We start from the raw sequence: 19,116 nt of genomic DNA, 5'->3' as shown, positions 1-19,116 counted from the left end.
TTTACAGTTGACTGGAATACCCTTCAATTGTGTGCATTGTTTCAGTGTCTGTAGATCTTTGTGTTTGCATAAGTATATGATCCACATAAATAAAAATACACATTTAAAAAATTTGAGTACAGAAAACCATAACAGCTAGCAAATTTCCTCATGAAGCAAGAGTTCCATCTAGTACTGAACTGTCGTCATTTCTTCCTTTTCTTTCTATGTTCTGACTTCATGCCTTCCCCAGGTCAATTCATTTATCGGTGGTATACCAGGAGCCCACTGTGTTTTCATTGCTGTGGCTAATTTTGGTGAAAATCTTGGCATCATGGGTATTAGATGTTTGGATTAAAATTAATCATGGGCATAAATCAACGTGAGATTTGACTGGTAATTTTTTCTTACGGGTAAAATTAATTTTGATGATAGGTTACTTTTTATTTATATATTTATTTCGGTCTTTTTCTGCAGTTACACCTCTGAGCTCTTCTATGAGGGCAAACTGATGGCCAGTGGAAAGCAGCCAGCACACAAGGATTTCTACCCACTAACCTTCTTTACAGCACGAGGGGAAGATGTACAAGAGAAAAATAGCACAGCTTTTTATAATAATGCAGAGGTACCTTAGTCCTTTTTGCAAATTGTTGACATTTTTGCAGTCATATATATAGTCTGGTCTTATTAAGCATTTATTTAAAATTTTGTGTTGATATTTTATTGTGTGTTGACTTCATTTACATGAAAATAGTATGGAAGTTTATTCTTTCTTGTGTAACATTGATTTGTTAAGATGAATCTGCCATGGGAAACAAGAACTTTGATTTACATTTTGTCTTATGCCAAAATGCAGAACCTCATTTAAAAGAAGCCATCTAAAATGGACTGAGGTCACAATTTATAGTGCACACTCCAATGAGGCATCGTTTTACATGAGTAAAAAGACTTGACTTGTGGAATCCTGCGCTCCGGGGGGTCACACAGACCCACATGACGATGGTGCTAACCCATTATGTGCTGCAACGTGTGTGGTTCTCTCACAGTTTCTGACTTTTTAAGTTCAGAGAAAATGTGGGGAGTATGAGGGGTCAGATCAGGTAGCAGACTAACACCTGTGATGTCTTTAGGGGCCAGCGGGCCAGAGAGCCTGAGGTTTGGTTCTGGCTGTCACAAGGGAGTGGAGTTCTGGACTTCAGGAAACCCAGGGGAGGATGTGTGCATCGTTGGTCATTAGAAGAATGATTCGTGATATGTGATCTCCATCTCCCTTTCTTCCCTTGAGTCCCGTGATTTACTCATTTTATTTACCAAAAAAAATGCCATTTATTAGGTAATAGTAATTCATCTTTCCATTAAAAAATTGGTCAGAGGCCTGTAGTTAGAAGTCAGTACAAGAAAATTGACAGTACCTACTTGATAAACTCCTAGCCAAAAGTAAAGAAACTTGACATTTTAATTAGTCTGTGCCAATTAATTTTAGCAAAAGGTAAACTTTTCTTTACCTGTTTGAAATATTGACAAATAACTCTAGGGTTTCCTTTATTACTTTTGCACTCAGGTTGGAAACTGCTGGCTGGAAAATCAGTTAAGAAGAGAAAGGAAAATAAATATACTATTATACTGTCTTTTATAATTAACCATGTAATTACCTTTAGTAGTATGCTCTGTTTGTGTGAATTCAAATTACTGTCTGGTGTCACTTGCTTTCAGCCTGATGAATTTCTCTTAGTGTTTCTTTTAGGGCAGGTCTGCTAGTAAAGAATTCTTTCAGTTTTTGTTTTTTTCTGGGCATGTCTTTATTTTGCCTTCATTTTTGAAAAGTAGTTTTGCTGGATATTAGATTATTGAGTTACTTCTTTCAGCACACTGAAATATGCTTTCCTGCTGCTTTATTGCCCTCATTGTTTCTGATGAGCAGTCATCTGTTAATCTTATTAGAGTTCTTTGTAAGTGATGAGGTGTTTTTTTGTTGCTGTTATCAAGATTTTGTTTTTGTCTGTGACTTCTACCGTGTTGACTATGGTACGAGCGAAGGAGACAGCCTGCTTCACCCACTGTCCCACGCAGGCCCTCCCTGTGCAGCAGGAGGTGGGGAAGGGGAACAGGTGCCACCCAGGTGCTGCCAGCTGCTCATGGCCTCCTGCTGCACCTTGCTGGGGCAAACGAGATCTCTGATGTTCATCCACTGCTGTAACCGCCTGGAGTAGCTCTTTCCCCCCAGGGAGCTGGAGCAGGTGGGAGCTACCCCTCAGCTGCCGAGACAGTCCTGTAGGACAGGGGGCTGCGGGAGAGCGGGGCAGCCCCAGCCTTCCACTCTTCTTCCTGACTTCCTGTAGACTTTGGTGAAACAACGCTTCTCAGTGTCTTGGCAGCTCTTTGATCGTCTCCAGAGACTTCGAACGATTATCTGTTGGCCTTGACCAGCTTCATAGATGTCTATCTGGGAGAGGGCTTTCCCCAAGCTCCTCATACCATTCCAAGCCTGTGTATTTTGACTACAGTTTTATGCTGCCTATTATATAAGGGGTAACAGAGGGACGAAGTGGAGAACTGGTTATGTGTTGCTTGTTCCTTATGGGTGAGAGCGCCATGTTTTCAATCCAGTTGACTCATCGGAATCCTTGGACGGTCTGGGTAGTTGTTTCACTTGCTGTTATTTCATTATAACAACAGGATGACTAGAGTCTGTTCCTCTGTCATTCATTGAATTTATATGTAGAAGTGGGAACTGCATCCTGGCCATTAATCCTCGAGTTCTTAAAAGGAATAAAACTATCAAATTTTTGTATATTTACTATTATAAATTTAAGTAGATATTAACTAACAAATAGTAAATAAATAATGTATTTAAAAGACATTAAAATTTTCTCCTTCCTCTCTCTGCCCCTGGACTCTTGCCTGACCCTCTATTGAGCTTGCCTTATAATACGTATTTTAAATTAGGAATCTGTTTTCTAACTATACAGTAATCTCTTCACAGGCAAGGAGCGTGTTTTAGTAATCATTTTGTCCCCTACTGTGCCAAGCATCAACACTATTTGTTTGATGAATTCATCGAATCAAAGTAGATTAAACTACACTAAAAGTTCTACTCTAATTCACTAAGTGGGGTCCAGAAAATCCAGATGGTAAAATACGGGCTTACTTCACTGCAAGGTTAATGACAGGGCGTGGGCAGAGTTGTACCATGAGAAGGCAGTGAACTCTGAGAGTCTGTCCTGAGGTCCAGATTTGCCCCAGTCCCAGCTGCGGTTTGCTGCCAGCTGTTGGCTCTTCTGTTTACTTATATCCACGGGGAGAGGAGGAAGGGTAGCCCTCGCACTGCTGAGACGTTGGCGGCGCTGACTCTAGGGCTCTCCTAATGGGTTTCATCGGCCTGAGCTACAGAGTGGACTGAGAAATACTGGGAACGTGGGGTTGCCGGTCCCACGCGCCTCTCTCTAAACAGGAACCCGAACCTGTCCCCATTTGAGAAGGGGGGCCAGGTAAGGGGTGGGGCCAATGGCCAGTTACATCGTCTCCGATTTTCACGTTTTCACTGGGTGCACTATTGTAGAGATTTACTGCTTGAAATGTAAGCAAACATGTGTTCACGTCAGCAAAGCATCATTCCTGGTTTGAGGCGGTCTTAAAACGACATTTGCTAAAATGGAATCCTTTGTACATCAATTTCAGTTACCATATTCTTTTCTCCAAGCACTTGTATAACTTTAATATGTATACATGTACGTTTGTTTAAAGGTCTTTGAAGTGGTGGAACGTGTGGAAGAGTTAAGAAGGAAGTGGCCAGTAGCGTGGGGGAAGTTAGATGACGGCAGTATTGGTGTGGTGACTCCGTATGCCGACCAGGTGTTCAGGATACGCGCTGAACTTCGAAAAAAGAGATTATCTGATGTTAACGTCGAAAGGGTGCTAAATGTTCAAGGTAGCTATTAATGGAAATGAATTAAGTTATTCAAATGGTTAGATCTTAAAGTGTGTGCACATTTGATTTTTAGTTTTCAAGATCTCTTTTCTGGACAAGCAATTATGTATTCGTTTCATACCAAGTTCTTTAATGCCAAATTTGGCAATTCAAGGTCGAGCTCATTTACATGTTCGTTCAATTTCTATATCCAAATAAAAGAAGTATCAACAAATGGATTTCCTCCATGACTGTAACTGCAAATATCTGTATGCTGTAGTTGCAATCGCAGTAGCATACAACACCTATTGTTGTTATAATGTATCTGAGGACTAATTTGTTTATAAAGATTTTTAAAAGCTTGTACCTGTCAAGCAAATTTTTAAAGGCATAGCTTGTTCTTCATCTAGATTTTCCTAAGTGAATAAAGCAACTCTTTTAAATTTTCATGTAATTAGTTGCTATGAAATTTGTGCATTTAAGTAAGTGAAGCAGCACTATAATGTGAGTGCCAGAAAAGCCCAGTACAGTCTGAAGTTTCATGGTAATATACAATAATAAGAGTAATACAATTTCTAGATTATGGGGGAAAAAAATAGCTCCAGTATACCATGCATTCAGATCACGCAGAATTTGGGTGTGCATTTTAGAAAGAATATTACTAATAAACTAGGAAGCGTCCAGAGACGACCTAGCATAGTTAGTGGTCTAGAAACTGCCCTGTGGAGTCAGAAATGGTTGAAGGAACTAGGATTGTTTGGCCTGGAGAGGAGAGAACGAAGAATTGACACTAGAACTGTATTCGCATCTGTGGAGACTTGTCATAGAATGAGGGAAGAGATGTGTCGATGTAAGAAAGAACATGTACAGACTAGTCTCTCTCTAGGCTTCCTTATGGAATCAGTTCTTTTGGGTGTGTTTCCAGAAGTAGAGTTGCTGCATCATATGTTAGTTCTATGTTTAATTTTTTGAGGAACCGCCATGGTATTTTCTATAGTGTTTTACATACTGTTTTATATTTCCACCTACAGTGAACAAGAGTTCCAGTTTCTCCACATTCTCATCAACACCTCTTATTTAGCAATAAGATTTAAAAAATGAAATGCTTTTATTATATGGCTCAGAATAACAGTCCTCTTATTTTTAATTATTTTTTTTTTACAGGAAAGCAATTCAGAGTTTTGTTTCTTAGCACAGTACGTACAAGACATACTTGTAAACATAAACAGACACCAATTAAAAAGAAAGAGCAACTGCTGGAAGATTCCACAGAGGACTTAGATTATGGTTTTTTATCTAACTATAAGCTTCTCAATACTGCCATCACAAGAGCACAGTCCCTGGTTGCCGTGGTGGGTGATCCCATTGCTCTGTGCTCTATTGGAAGATGCAGGTAATTATGTGTTAGTGTTTGCGACATTAAAGGGGGAAATGTAGAGTAATTTGCATCCCTGTGCACATATTTATATGACCTCCTGGCTAATTAAAATCAAGTTTAGTCTTAACTAATACCCAGTGGGAACACAAAAATATATTGCTTTGAGCCTATTCATTATGTACATGAAATTGTGTGTTCATTGAATCAATCATCATTCATAAGGTGTTTCCTGAGTGCCTACTGTGTTCTAAGTACTCTTCTAGCCACTGAGGATACATCAGTGAACAAAACACAAAAATCTCTGCCTTTGTGGGGCTTAACATTTTATTGGGGAGGAGAGGAACACCGACAGTAAGCAAAATAAAAACACTGTAGTATTTTATGTGGTAAGTTCAGTGGAAGAAATAGAACATCAAGGGGCATTAGGAGTGATGGGGTAGGGTGGGCGGTTTGTGATCTCACATGGTGTGTGTGGTCAGAGAAGGCCTCACTGAGAAGCTGACTCTGGAGTTGAGGGTATGAGCTACGCAGGCTCCTGGGGTAAGAGTGCTCCAGGACAAGGGACTGACCAGTGCGAGGTCCTGAAGGTGGTTTTGTGTGTGTGCGTTGTCTTTGATGGAGACTGAATTTCATACCCATACTCCCCTCTTTTTTCCTTCATTATTGTTTTAGCTTGTTTGTGATGAGTTTCCTTCTCATTTTCTCTCAAGGCTTCTCAGTGCAAATCTTTGTGTCTGGTTAATCCAGAGGATCTTAAAATTAGGGGGTTAAAAAGGGTTGTTACTTGTATTTGGAAAGAACTGTTAGTATTCCTTAGATTGTAGCCATAAGGAATGTTAAAATATCAACATAAATAAAAAACTTCTCCTTGTACACTTACGATTTATACTAGTTAATAGGACTTTTAACTGTATGAAGCCAGTAATATAAGACTTGGCCTACGCAATGTTGAAAAACTATGTTACAAAAAAACAGTTGAACAGAAATTTAGAATATCCTTTATGAAAAAGAAAGAAATACACGAGGGATTACTTAAAATTTTTTAGGTATTCTAGTACCTGTCAGAGTGAGTTCAGAAAAGTAGAAAGAGGTGCCGATGGTCTCAGATACGCCTTGGGTAGTTATTTCTTCGTGATATGTTAAAGTAGACAAAGTTGTTAGGAAGTGGCCCGTTTAAACCAAGTTTTCTGTTGCAATATAGATATAGCAGCATTTTATTATCTGTTTTCCTGTCTCAGCAGGAAAAAAGTATTCTATGGCAAAGGAAACAGTTTGGGACCTTTAAGAATAAGCTGCATACATTAGAGTTTAAGATTCCAAAAGAAGTTAATATACTTTATAGGGGAAAGCCATTAATCACGTAGAGTTTAATTTATGGTTACATTCTGAAGAATAACCTTTTATTTTTAAGGAAGTAAAACTTGAATGGTCCATGATTTGTTTATATATAGCTAAACAGCTCTATTGTAAATTATCTTTAGTTTCTTGTTTTAAAAATAGATTTCCATTAATTTTTAGCCACTAATGACAAAAAGTTGGGGAAGGAACTATATTAATTCCAAGATACCAATGAATAAAACTAAGTCTATTAATTTGGCTTCCTTCCTGAGAAGTTCACTTTAGTTACTTTACTGTTCATTGCAAATATATTTGGTTAGAATATTGCTGTGGTAGTTTACCATTTTTGTTTATATTTATCATTTGATAAATGTGAGAACACATACAGTTTGATTAGCATTTTATTAGATTAACACATGTAAAGTAGGCCGACATGTATTAAAAGCAACTAGAAACTGTTGTGGGAATAAATAGGTATAACAGTAGTCTTGAGTGACATTACTTTTGGACATTCTTTATAAATAACCCCAAACGTTTACCAACATGCATATTTTTTAAAATCATTACCCCTTTCCACAGAGGTATATTATACTGTGAATTACATGAGATCAGCATTTTTCACCCCTTCTCTGACATAAGTCGTTATTTTCTCAGAGCAAATAGGTGAATGATTCTTCCTGAGGCCATGCTATCAGAATGATCCAGGGCTAATTTTTAACTTGAAACCAGGCCTACAGGTTGCTTATTTCTTACTACTCAGCTGGAGTGTGTCAAGGCCCTCAAATTAATTTATAAGCTAAGTAAAATACTTTCAGAGAGTCCAGTACATTGTGTAGGGAGAGAAAATCATGTGACCCATAGCTGAATGGGAATGCTGATAATCTGTTATTTGGACAGTTTAATCAGCTCTAACCCAGGAGCTGATAGTTGAGGCTATGGATGTTTATGCTTTACTCTTTCCAGTTTCATTAGAAATTAAATTAATCTCATAATACAGGTAAACCTGGAGGACATAATGTGATTCTTAGGTACTATACTAATGAAGGCGTGAATTCTTTGTATCAATAGTTTGAGTTAATCAGGATGTCTCTCTCCCTTGCTCATTTGATATTTATAAAAAACTAATATGGTATTTCCAAATATTGATCAAGTTTTCAAGGAATGATTACTGTGTTTACTATACCAGTTTAGAAGGCAACCAGTTGTATAATCTTTTTTGTTGTAAAGGATTTTTAAACAATTTTTCTGTTAACCCTAAATGGATGGAGGGAACTTTCCCTTCTCCCACTTGCCAAACAAACAAACATTAATGTAGTAGCTGCTGTTTATTGACAGCTTTCTCTGTGCCAGGTGCTAGGTCAAGTGCTTTGTACACTTCGCCTCGCTCAGTCATCCTAATGACCCGGTAATGTGGGTATTTTATTTGCATTTTAAATGGGCGCCTGATGTAGAGTTTAAATTACTGCCCAGGACCGCATAGCTACTAAGTGTCTCACTCAGACAGATGTCAGATTGACCTCACCGGGTTACCCTGCCTTTCCGAGGAAGCGAGGCGTGTGCGTGGATAAATCTGCGCTGAGTGAGGAGAGGCGATGGGGGAGGGGAGGCGGGGCGTGTTCATGCGTTTTTCCAACCCAGAGAGTTTGGAAGAGATCTCTCTTCGAACCGAATTTCTTCATTAGCGAATTCCACCTGCTCAGTGAGATATAAACCTATTTCACACGTGTAGGGGTGTGTGTATGTGCACAGACACCCTCTCTCTCTGTGACCTGAGGACACCAAGTGATTTTTCAATGTTTTATCAGCGATCCTAGAAGCAAGGTTAGCGTGAAAATGCAAGCAGACTTCGGGTTCATGCAGTGATTGAACGTAAGGTTTTGTCTTCTGAAAGTAACACTTACGTTCACAACGTAGATTCCTGTGGAGAGGTTCTTAAAAATAAACATAAAGGGCAGCTTTCAGTGCGCATTTCTTAGCAACACACACTTCCTGTAGCTGAATGAGCGTCTTGTTAGCCTTTATGTCTTATTGTTGGAAATACACATTTAACATTTTATAGCATTTTTACCTTTCCTGTTGTTGACATGGAGGCCTGAAATTTTTTCTGGACCCATTTCTTAAACTCATCTTTAAAAAATTAGAAAAGATGGTAGAAAGCATATGTAAGAGAAACATAGTTTGAAATGAAAATCTGCAAAGTTTTATGAATGTATTAATAACTCCATTCCCATTCATATACTAACTTTTATAATATAAACCTTTTTATTTATGCTTCTTGAAGCCATCTTGATTACCTGCTGTCCACCTGGACACAAGGATACCAACTTGGGAAGAGACCATATCACGTGTCTTTCATAGCATAGTAAAACATTATTTGAACCTCGTACCAAAGATAGGCATGCATATTTATAATAGTCATTCAAAATCCTAAAACTTTTTATATGTTATCTTTTGTAATATATAATATTTTTAATATTTGGAGATCAATTTTCAAAACTTCAGGAGCAACAGTGTACAACTGGATTAATTTTGAATGTATTTTTCTCCTTTAGTATTTATTAATTTGATTAGGAGATAAATAATCATCATTAAAATTAGCATTCCAGGGCTTCCCTGGTGGCGCAGTGGTGTTAAGAATCCACCTGCCAATGCAGGGGACACGGATTCGAGCCCTGGTCCAGGAAGATCCCACATGCCGTGGAGCAACTAAGCCCGTGCACCACAACTGCTGAGCCTGCGCTCTAGAGCCCGCGAGCCACAACTACTGAAGCCCACGTGCCTAGAGCCCGTGCTCCACAACAAGAGAAGCCACCGCAGTGAGAAGCCCGCGCACCGCAACGAGAGAAAGCCCACGAGCAGCAACAAAGACCCCGTGCACCCAAAAATAAATAAATTTATTTAAAAAAAAAATTAGCATTCCAACTTCCTGTGTTTTTCATAATTTAATTCTTTTAACTTAGTCAATTAATGTTATGAGCTTTGCTGTGACAAGCGTCAGTTAATTAAAAGAAAAATATAGGAATAACTGGTTAATTCTTAAGTTCCTTATGAGAATTATTTACTTTGTGGTTCAGATTTATGTCTGAATTGGCTTTTCTTAGTCACCCACCCAGCACCAGGCTACTTTGGCCCCATAATTCAAATTTGTGTATGTGTGTGTGTGTGTGTGTGTGTGTGTATGTATATAATATATATATGTATACATACAAATGTGTATATGATGAGTATGCCTAGAAGTACAAATCTTTGATAAAATGAGTTATCAATTTTGAAATCCTTGCTTACTGTGTGGATAACAAAATCTGTCATTCCAAATTGGTGTGCATAGTCGAGCACTGACCATGTTACTTTCATTGATCAGCCAGAATTAATGGAGAGCAGAATTTGTATGTTCCACAGTACTAGACATGACTGTAGTTTCAGAACCAAACTTCTGAAGTCTTGTGATCTGGTGGGAAGATTATACCTGAATCATAGATGAATACTGGGCCTAAGGATTTGGGGTTGGGGTGGGGGAATTCGAAATTAATCTTTAGTTGCTTTTAGTCATTTCTGTGATCTCGTCCACTGAAATTATAAACTGATCTTCTAAATCTTTTCTGTAGGAAATTTTGGGAGCGGTTTATTGCCCTGTGTCATGAAAATAATAGCCTACATGGAATCACTTTTGAACAGATCAAAGCTCAGCTAGAGGCTTTAGAACTAAAGAAGACATATGTGTTGAATCCACTGGCACCTGAATTTATCCCCCGGGCTCTGAGAGTGCAGCACACGGGAAATACCAACAGATTGCAGCAGTCACCCCCCAAGGTAAAGCCTGTCAGTGAAACTGAGGAGGTTAAAGAGAGAACAGTGCAGAGACGTCAGAGCTTTCTTGGGCTGCAGGTTACTTTACGTGTTGGAATTGAAGGTTACATTTGATGGCAACCAGTTTCTGCAAGGAACTCGTCCAGTGTGGACATTAATTGAAAATACAGTGTGGTGTTTAGCCATGCTGCTTAATGGCATAAGTCATCCTCAAAAAGTTTTCAAGGGGGCTTCCCTGCGGTCCGTGGGTAAGACTTCACCTTCCAGTGCAGGGGGTGCAGGTTTGATCCCTAGTCGGGGAGCTAAGATCCCACATGCCTCGCAGCCAAAAAAACCAAAACATAAAAAAACAGAAGCAATATATTGTAACAAATTCAATAAAGACTTTAAAAATGGTCCACATCAAAAAAATCTTAAAAAAAAAAAAAGTTTTCAGGTACCTGGTTAGGTCTGGTGCCCTTTGTATAATATGACCTCCCGGTCCTCTCTACTGATAGACTTATTTTAGCAAGATGTGAATAAAACAAAGCAGTTTAAAAGACCGCCACACATATTAAAAGCATGCTCTTATAGAATATTATATAGCATGCTTTTACAGCATATTTTTATAAGGAACAATATAATAATAGCACTATTTGTATAAAGAAAATAGCTCTAACCTCTTGTTGGTGACCAATTCAAGTGGTGTTTGACACAGAAAATTTGGCTGACTGCTTGAAGGTTACTTTAATCGACTTTGACCAGTGTTTGTTGCATAAGAAGTAGTCCAGTCATTGGGATGGGATGGGATGGGGGGGAATCAAGGCCCCCATGTCTACTTTTGAACTATAGTTATTTTGGTCAGAAACAGCTGGTTTCTTTGCTAGATTGCCTGAAAAAAAAATGCTTGCACTTACCGTCTAGAAAAGAAAGTTATGAGTGTGGCATGTTTAGTATTTGTTCTGGTTTTTGGGGTGTATTTATAGTCATCAGCATGATATTAAACTTATTGACATGAATTAAGAGAGTATGCCAGTTTGGGGCTTCATTTTAAAAATGTAAAGCTTAATGTGCAAGAAATAATTATTGGTTTAATATCTTGAAGAACTTTTAGCTGAGTAAATATTAAACTGAGACGAGAACTGCTTTCTGTTTTAATGTACTGTTGTCTGAGTTTAATAAAAATGGACCTGATATACAATAATGCTTTAGTTACTTGGGATTAAGCAGATTAAGCATTTTGCATAACTGAATCCTCTAGATTTCTAAAGTTTAAACTATTGATAAATTAATAATCAACTTATTTATCAAATAGTTAAGTTTCTTCTGTGTGACAGCTGTCACGGTAGGTAGTAGAGAAGCAAATTAGCCCCAGTGTTCTTGCGGCAGATGGGTAACGGTCAGAGGAAGTACCACTCCACCACAGTGGAGATTTCAGGGTAATTTCACCGAGTGGATGGAGTGAGTGGGAGATTGGGGAGACTGTCAGAAACTAGAACAGAAACTCCTTTAGGGCAGAGATTTTTGCCTGTATTATTTGCTGCTCTAGCCTCTGTGCCTAGAACAACATCTGGCTTATCACAGGTGCTTAGAAGTATTTTTAAGATTAATGAGTGAAGCTTAACAAAGAGCTCATACGAAAAGCAAGAGGTGTGAGAGAGCAGGCTCTCTAGGGAACAGCAAGTAGCTTAAAGTAGGTGAAGAGTGGGAACCCAGTTAGAAACTTTTACATTTTACTGTTTTTTATTTAAATGTTTCGGAGACATTATACCTTTTGCACATTCTTAAATACAATAACTACAATAAACTTTTTACTTAATTGATCAATGTTAGCATCAATTAATGTACCATAGATGCAGCTAGATTCAAGCCATTATATCAAATGTGTACTGACCCTAAGCAAGATCCTGTGATTTGCTTTTTGTTTTTATTTTAAAGGTAAAGAAAATATATGTTGAATCCACTTGCTTTTCCAACACTATAAACTCCCCGAGACAAAAATCCTATTCTGTATACTTCTTATGGCCTCTAGTGCCTAGCCCCACCCTGCACATAGTGGGTGCTCAGTAAGCACCTGATACGTGAATGATGGCTGTGATGCGTCCAGGAGAGTGCATGGGGCTTCCTTCTTTCAGTAGGAAGGCTGTGTAGTTAAGGACCATAGCAGCCATCTCCCCAGTTTTTCCTTTTTAACTTTTTGGGAAGTTTTCTTCACTGATCCAGCAGATATCATCTGTTATTTCATTGTCACTAACACAGAGGTTCACTCAATTGTTTATATACCTGGTTATTTAAAGTTCTTTATATCATATATAATAATAATAATTTTAGGTAACTAAGTTATAGTGAGCCAAAGGTTACTTTTGTCATCATCTCTCCCTTCACGCCCCAGTACTATATTTTACTTCTATTAAATTGTTCTGAGGATTGAATTTGTACTGGAGTCTTTTTTTATCCAACTTTCTATTGTAGAAAATTTCAAATATATACATAAACAGATGAGTATAATGAATTCCCTATCATCCAGCTTCATTAACTATCAGTTTATCCTTGATCTTATTTCAGCTGTCAGCCCACCACTCCACCACCACATATACGCACTGGAGAATTTTGAAACAAATTCCAGATGTTTTATTTCATATGCTAGAGTCTTTTGATGAAGGGGAATTTACTTGCAAGAAAAGCATGCTGTTTCTTAAAACAGGATACTAAGCCATATAATTTGCCCCCAAGTTTCCTTAATGTTTAACTTTTAATGCAATTCTGTGCATAAGAAATATTAAAAACTAGTAAGGTTAATGTTAGCCTAAGACTTAAAATCCCAGTAAGATTTAATGTAGATAAAATCATCAGAATGCTGGGTGATGGTTAACACGTGCTCCAGGACCTGCTCCCTCAGCACTGTGTCTGGCAGCAAAGCCTACCCCTAGCTCTTCACCAATCAAATGGCTTTATTCTCCTCACTAAGATGTAGGTTCTCTGGTAAGGGTTAGCGAAGGCACAGATATTAGGGGATCCAGGAGCAGGTGGTCCTAGATAAGACTCATTGCCCCACTCTCCAGGCATCGTTTATCTGTAGGAAGGCATCTGTTTCACGGTGCCTACAGAATCAGCACGTAGGAGAACAATTTGCTTGTCTTCAGTCTGCTTTCTCCTGGGCACGTGCTGGGAACAGTGTTCAGAAACTTTGCGAAGATGGGACAGATCCATTTGTACATACTATAAAAACTCTTCAGAGGATAGATAATATTCAGAAATGGGTCCTCTGAGAAGACCACAGCATTGTTTTATAGATTCTAGTTTGTGAATTGTTCTTCACTGTCTGTAGCTGCTTATGTTGTGTCTCCGTGTCCAGACATCAGAAGACGTGTCAGACTTATGTGGCTCAGTAGCCTCAGTGCCCAGCCAGGGGTGGACATATCGTGGGCCCTCATAAACATTTGTTGAATGAATAAATGGAAAATGAAAGAATGAGTGAATGAAAAAATAAATACTTGAATGAATAAACGGTTGAGTAAAAAAAATGGTCCTCAAAAAACAGATGATGTGAACTACATTTGCTTATAAGCTTTCTACCAAAGGTATACATACTTCCTGAAGGTTTATTAGCAGAAGTTTGGAATTATCATTATGGAATGACTTTTCTACATAGTTAGCTCTAGCTTACTGCTGCATTGTTATTTAGTTATATGCTACCAAACACTGTATATTTTGTATAGACCAAGCACACTTATTGCTCTACAGTTGCATGGGATGTCTCAATATGCTAGAGGAGTTCTCCCATATTGAACTGTAACAGGGTGCTGAATTATGCTTGCAGATATGCCACTATCTTTTTGTGAGAGGCCCCAACTTGCTTTTTCCCCCCCATTCGTTCAACAGTATTCATTGAGCCAGGCGATGTTCTAAGCTCAGGGAATCAATAATGACCTAAACAGATAACGTCCTAGGTATTTAGGTCCTTCCCAAGTTTCTTTTTCACTTGGTTTATCACACAGCACCCAGAGTGCTGATGTATATTGTCTGGCATGCTTCCAGCTTTACAGTGCAGGATCAGTCCAGGCTATGGTTATTCTTTGTATTGATTTCCGATTGCTGTTGTAACAAATTAGCACAAGCCTAGTGACTTGAAATGACACCCATTTATTATCTCACATTCCTTTGAGTCAGATGTCCAGGTTTTTGTTGGTTTCTTGGCTCCAGGTCTCACAAGACCAGGATCAAGGTGTTGGTCGAATGGGCTCTTATCTGGAGGCTCTGGGAAGGATCTGCTTCTAAGGTCATGCAGGTTGTTGGCAGAATCCAGTCCTTGTGGTTGTAAGGACTGAGGTCCCTGTTTCCTTGCTGGCTGTCAGCTGGGAGCCATTCTTAGCTCTGGAGGCTTCTTTCCAGTTCTCGCATGTGGCTCTGCCTCTCCGAGCTGTCAACAGTGCATTGAAGAGAGCCTTCTCTCTCTTGGCATCTCTGACTTCCCCTTCCACCGCTTGTATCTCTTCCTTGCTTTTCTTCCACATCTCTTTGACTCAGCTGGAGAGGTGTCTCTGCTTTTAGGGCTCATGTGATTAGATTGGATCGCCCCAGATAATCCAGGATAATCCTCCTATTTTAAGTCTTTAGTTACATCTGCAGAACCCCTTTTGCCACATGACATGACAGCTCATGGGTTCCAGGGAGTAGGGTGTGTATGTCTTTGGGGGGGCTGTTGTGCCTTCCACACTGACCCAGTGACAGCGATTTCTCCGCCTGACACACAGCCGCCCCTGGTTGACAAGTCCTCAGAGACTGAGAAATCTGAATGGTTTATTAGCCTCTTGGAACGGTCTTATCTCTGCTGTGTCACTGCTCTCCTTTCTTCTGTCAGCGTGTCTGCCTCTGGCTGCTCTTGTGGTCACTTCTCATTGCTTACGCCTCTCATCTTCCACCTGTTGCTGCCGTCCCTGCTGTGTGCCATTTTCTCCTTTCCTCTGCCTGCTTTTCTTTTCACTTCTCTATTCCTCAGAAGCTTGTTTTTTGTTTGTTTGTTTTTTAATAGCTAACGACAGTCACTGTGAACATTCTCTTCTGGTTAAAGGAGCAACTCTGATTCTTTCTTGACTGTTTTTTTTCTGACATTTTAAGAGTTGGAGCTTAGCTGCCCTTGCCTACCCGTCGCTAACCAGCTGACCATAAGCCTTTGATGTTTAGTGCTAACCTGAATATTTAAAGTTGCTGGCGGATAGGGAGATAAGTGAAGCATCACTGTACCTTTGCTTTGGTCAAGAACAAATTCTTCTTCTTGCTATAGGCATTATCCCCCCACTTAAGCTTTCAGATATAATGTACAAATAAAAAATTTACGTGGTGGAAGGGTAAGTTGTATAATGTGCTACTTGTGTTGTGTAATGGCTTTGTGTGTTACATTTAGCCAATGAAAAGAGAAAAAAAATTTTTTTAGTCTAGAAACTCAGAACCATATGTTTCCTCACATATTTCTGCCCCAAAGTCATCATTTTTAATGGTAGACTAGCATGCCATTGTATGAATCTGCCATTGCTTATTTAATAAATTTTCTACTGATGGACATTTAGGTTCCTGGAAGTGCAATTATTGGGTTAAAGCATATGTACATTTCTGATGCTTTTGACATCCACATTGCTTTCTAGAAAATTCGTACATTCTCTTAAGCAGATTATGACACTGTGCATTTTCCTGTTCCTTCAGTAAATTTTACAGTTTGATGCCATGAATCATACTCAAAATATCATAAACCCCAAAGCATATTTACATTCATATTATTATTTTAAAGGTTCTCATCCTCAAGAGTTGAAGATTGATATTTTTCCCTTGAAAACGGCATTTACACTTCACCATTTAATTCACAGAAAATTTATAGAGAAGCTGCAAAGGAATAGAATTTAGGTTTCAGTCATATTGATGCATATTTCTTTTTATAAAAACATTAATTTAAAAAGAAAAAAGAATTTTAGATATCCTTAATTTGATGTTGAGGAAACTTGAGGCCTAGCACCATGACTTAATGTTTTTATTTTATTTATTTTTGGCTGTGTTGGGTCTTCGTTGCTGCGCACAGGCTTTCTCTAGTTGAGGCAAGCGGGGGCTACTCTTCATTGTGGTGTGCGGGCTTCTCATTGCGGTGGCTTCTCTTGTTGCGGAGGACAGGCTCTAGGCACACAGGCTTCAGTAGTTGCGGTGCGTGGGCTTAGTACTTGTGGTGCATGGGCTTAGTTGCTCTGCGGCAGGTGGGATCGTCCCAGACCAGGGATCGAACCCATGTCCCTTGCATTGGCAGGCGGATTCTAAGCCACTGCACCACCAGGGGAGTCCCTGACTTAATGTTTAAAAAGAAGGTTGGCTCAAAGGCCTCTAACGGTTATTAATTACAGACTCACAGTCTTTACATTTTAATTGTTGCTATATACATTTATTTTGCATGGAATGAGGAAAATGGTTTTTGTTCTTTAATATTAGGTGTGTTTAAATTATTATACATTTGTGTTTTTCTGTAAAGGGGAAAAGCCTCCATCATATCCAGAATGATCATTTCCAGAATGATGGAATTGGTAAGTGGAAAAATTAGCCCGATGAAAGCTTGCTTTTATGATGTAAGACGTTTATTCCAAATTTCGTCATTTAGGAAGAGGAGGATGGAGAGGGACACACACACACACACACACACACTGACACTTTGGAGCTCATGTAACTCTTTTATCCAACACATCTGTTCTTGTGAATGCTTTGACATGTCGTTTCTGAAAAGAGGTGATTTTGTAGGTACCAAGGTGCATATATATAGAAGTTTTGAGGATGAACATTTAAGCCTCCTATGCAACATAAGTTTTTGGAACATATTTATATCCTACAAATGTTGGGTATACAAATTTTCAAGATAAAGTTTAAGTGATTTAAAATGTTGCAGAATTATGCTCTTAAAACAATAACTGCTTAACTGTTTTGTATGTGGCTGTGCTACAGTTGCAACTCAAAACTTTATTCTGAAGAATTGTTTACGTTTTCTAGTCTCAGAAGAATGTTTACTGTATGGTTTTCTCTCTTGAAGGACACATCTCCAGCTCCTTGCAAGACATTTAAAATTATGCTAGTTTTTACAAGGAATACTTTGTATATCTCAAGCTAATTTTAGGGAATATGGTAAAGTGATTGTTTTTTTAATATGCTCTACTCTTTCACACTGATAACTCTTTGAATATAAGATACCTTATGGCAAAGCTGGGGAATGTGTTTTGCTGTTGGATGATTTTAATTATTTTTGTCTACGTGAATATGTACAGCTATTGAGTGCATCCTTTCTCTATTTGTTTTTCAGTTCAGCCCAATCCTTCTGTGCTTATTGGCAACCCTATTAGAGCATATACCCCTCCACCTCCTCTTGGACCTCACCCAAATTTGGGGAAATCTCCAAGCCCTGTTCAAAGAATAGATCCTCACACTGGGACAAGTATTCTTTATGTACCTGCTGTCTATGGAGGGAATGTAGTTATGTCCGTGCCTTTACCTGTAAGTAGATGTTTAAGATACTCTCTATTGAATGAATAAGATAAAATAGGCTTCAGTAAATTAGTGACTATCCCAAATAGTGTTCTACTAATCTGTCTCTCTCTTTTCTTTTTTTTTTTTTTTTTTTTTTTTTGGTTTTCAATGTCTGTAAGCTTCTTTCATTCAAAGCAGCTCTTATGACCAAAGAAATGTGAATTGTTGCTTAAAATTTGTTACTATTTTGTCAGTGGCTATGAAGAAATCTGTAAATTGGGTGTTTTGATTGAAAAGCCTTTGTATTGTCTTAAGTATTTTTACTGGGGAAAATTGGGCCAAAAGTTAACAGAGCTAGTAAATTGGACTCTTGTTTTGTAAAGTGATGTTTTATTTTATCTTTTGCTTTTTCGTTCTTATATAATTCACTAACCCTAAGAAATACAGTTCTTTGGAGGAGGCAAAAAGGTTTGGATTAGCCTAGCTCCCTCGGATCTAAATTTATCTGAGAAATTCCACACCTTATGAAATCCTACTGGCACTTAAAAACATCATTAAATCATTTCTAAGACTATAGATTTTTAGAGGGCTTCCATCTTATGTTAAAACTCATTTTTCTTTTCTTTAAGATTTTTGAGTATTTTGGTAATTAAAAAAATTTGCTGTTTACTAATATTTCCAAATTCAGGAATTTTAGCCTAGAAAATATTTCTTCATTTAAGATAAGTACTGTAGCTTCAGGTAGAGGTGATCATTGTCAAGGATCTTTGGCACCCCTGCCTACACCCCCAAAATGCAAAAACGCCTAGCTGCCAACATTTTCCAGCCATGTTGGTCATGGTGGTTCACAGTCCCGGCAGCCAGTGAGAATAACTGTCAATAAGAAATATGTCATTTATGTTGACTCCCCATAGACTTTCCATTTTAGCTGAGTTATTTCTTCCCAGACAGCCTGGCAACATTATACATCATCTGCTTTAAATAGTAAGTCCCTTGGGATTTACATTTCATTTTACTAGGTCAAAGAGACTTTTAAAGATTTCTAAGAGTCTGAATTTAACAGTTGTATTATAATAAAATAATAGGGGTGGTAGCTCAGATGTCATTGTGTTTATTCATTTTATATTAATATGCAGAGATTATATATTTTGACACACCTAAAGAAATTTTCTGTTTCTGTGGTTTAATTAATCAGAAGCATTAATTAAATTAATGACCTGTTTGAATTTTGCCTACAGTA

General features: G+C 38.4%; 1 protein-coding gene across 8 annotated transcripts in view; it reads left to right on the top strand.

Moving 5' to 3' along the window:
• HELZ (helicase with zinc finger) overlaps positions 1-19,116 on the top strand; it is a 155,349-nt gene that overhangs the window by 82,343 nt on the left and 53,890 nt on the right. For all 8 annotated transcript variants that reach the window (XM_067715447.1, XM_067715449.1, XM_067715443.1 and 5 more), the window contains 6 exons: positions 457-604; positions 3,724-3,907; positions 5,051-5,279; positions 10,208-10,412; positions 16,897-16,948; positions 17,713-17,903. In XM_067715447.1, the coding sequence (XP_067571548.1) occupies positions 457-604; positions 3,724-3,907; positions 5,051-5,279; positions 10,208-10,412; positions 16,897-16,948; positions 17,713-17,903 (1,009 nt within the window). The remainder of the gene's footprint in view (positions 1-456; positions 605-3,723; positions 3,908-5,050; positions 5,280-10,207; positions 10,413-16,896; positions 16,949-17,712; positions 17,904-19,116) is intronic.

Source organism: Pseudorca crassidens, chromosome 19 (assembly GCF_039906515.1).
Source record: "Pseudorca crassidens isolate mPseCra1 chromosome 19, mPseCra1.hap1, whole genome shotgun sequence".
NCBI lineage: Eukaryota > Metazoa > Chordata > Mammalia > Artiodactyla > Delphinidae > Pseudorca > Pseudorca crassidens.
The sequence above is the reverse complement of the archived record's forward strand: the minus strand, read 5'-3'. Positions and strand labels throughout refer to the sequence as shown.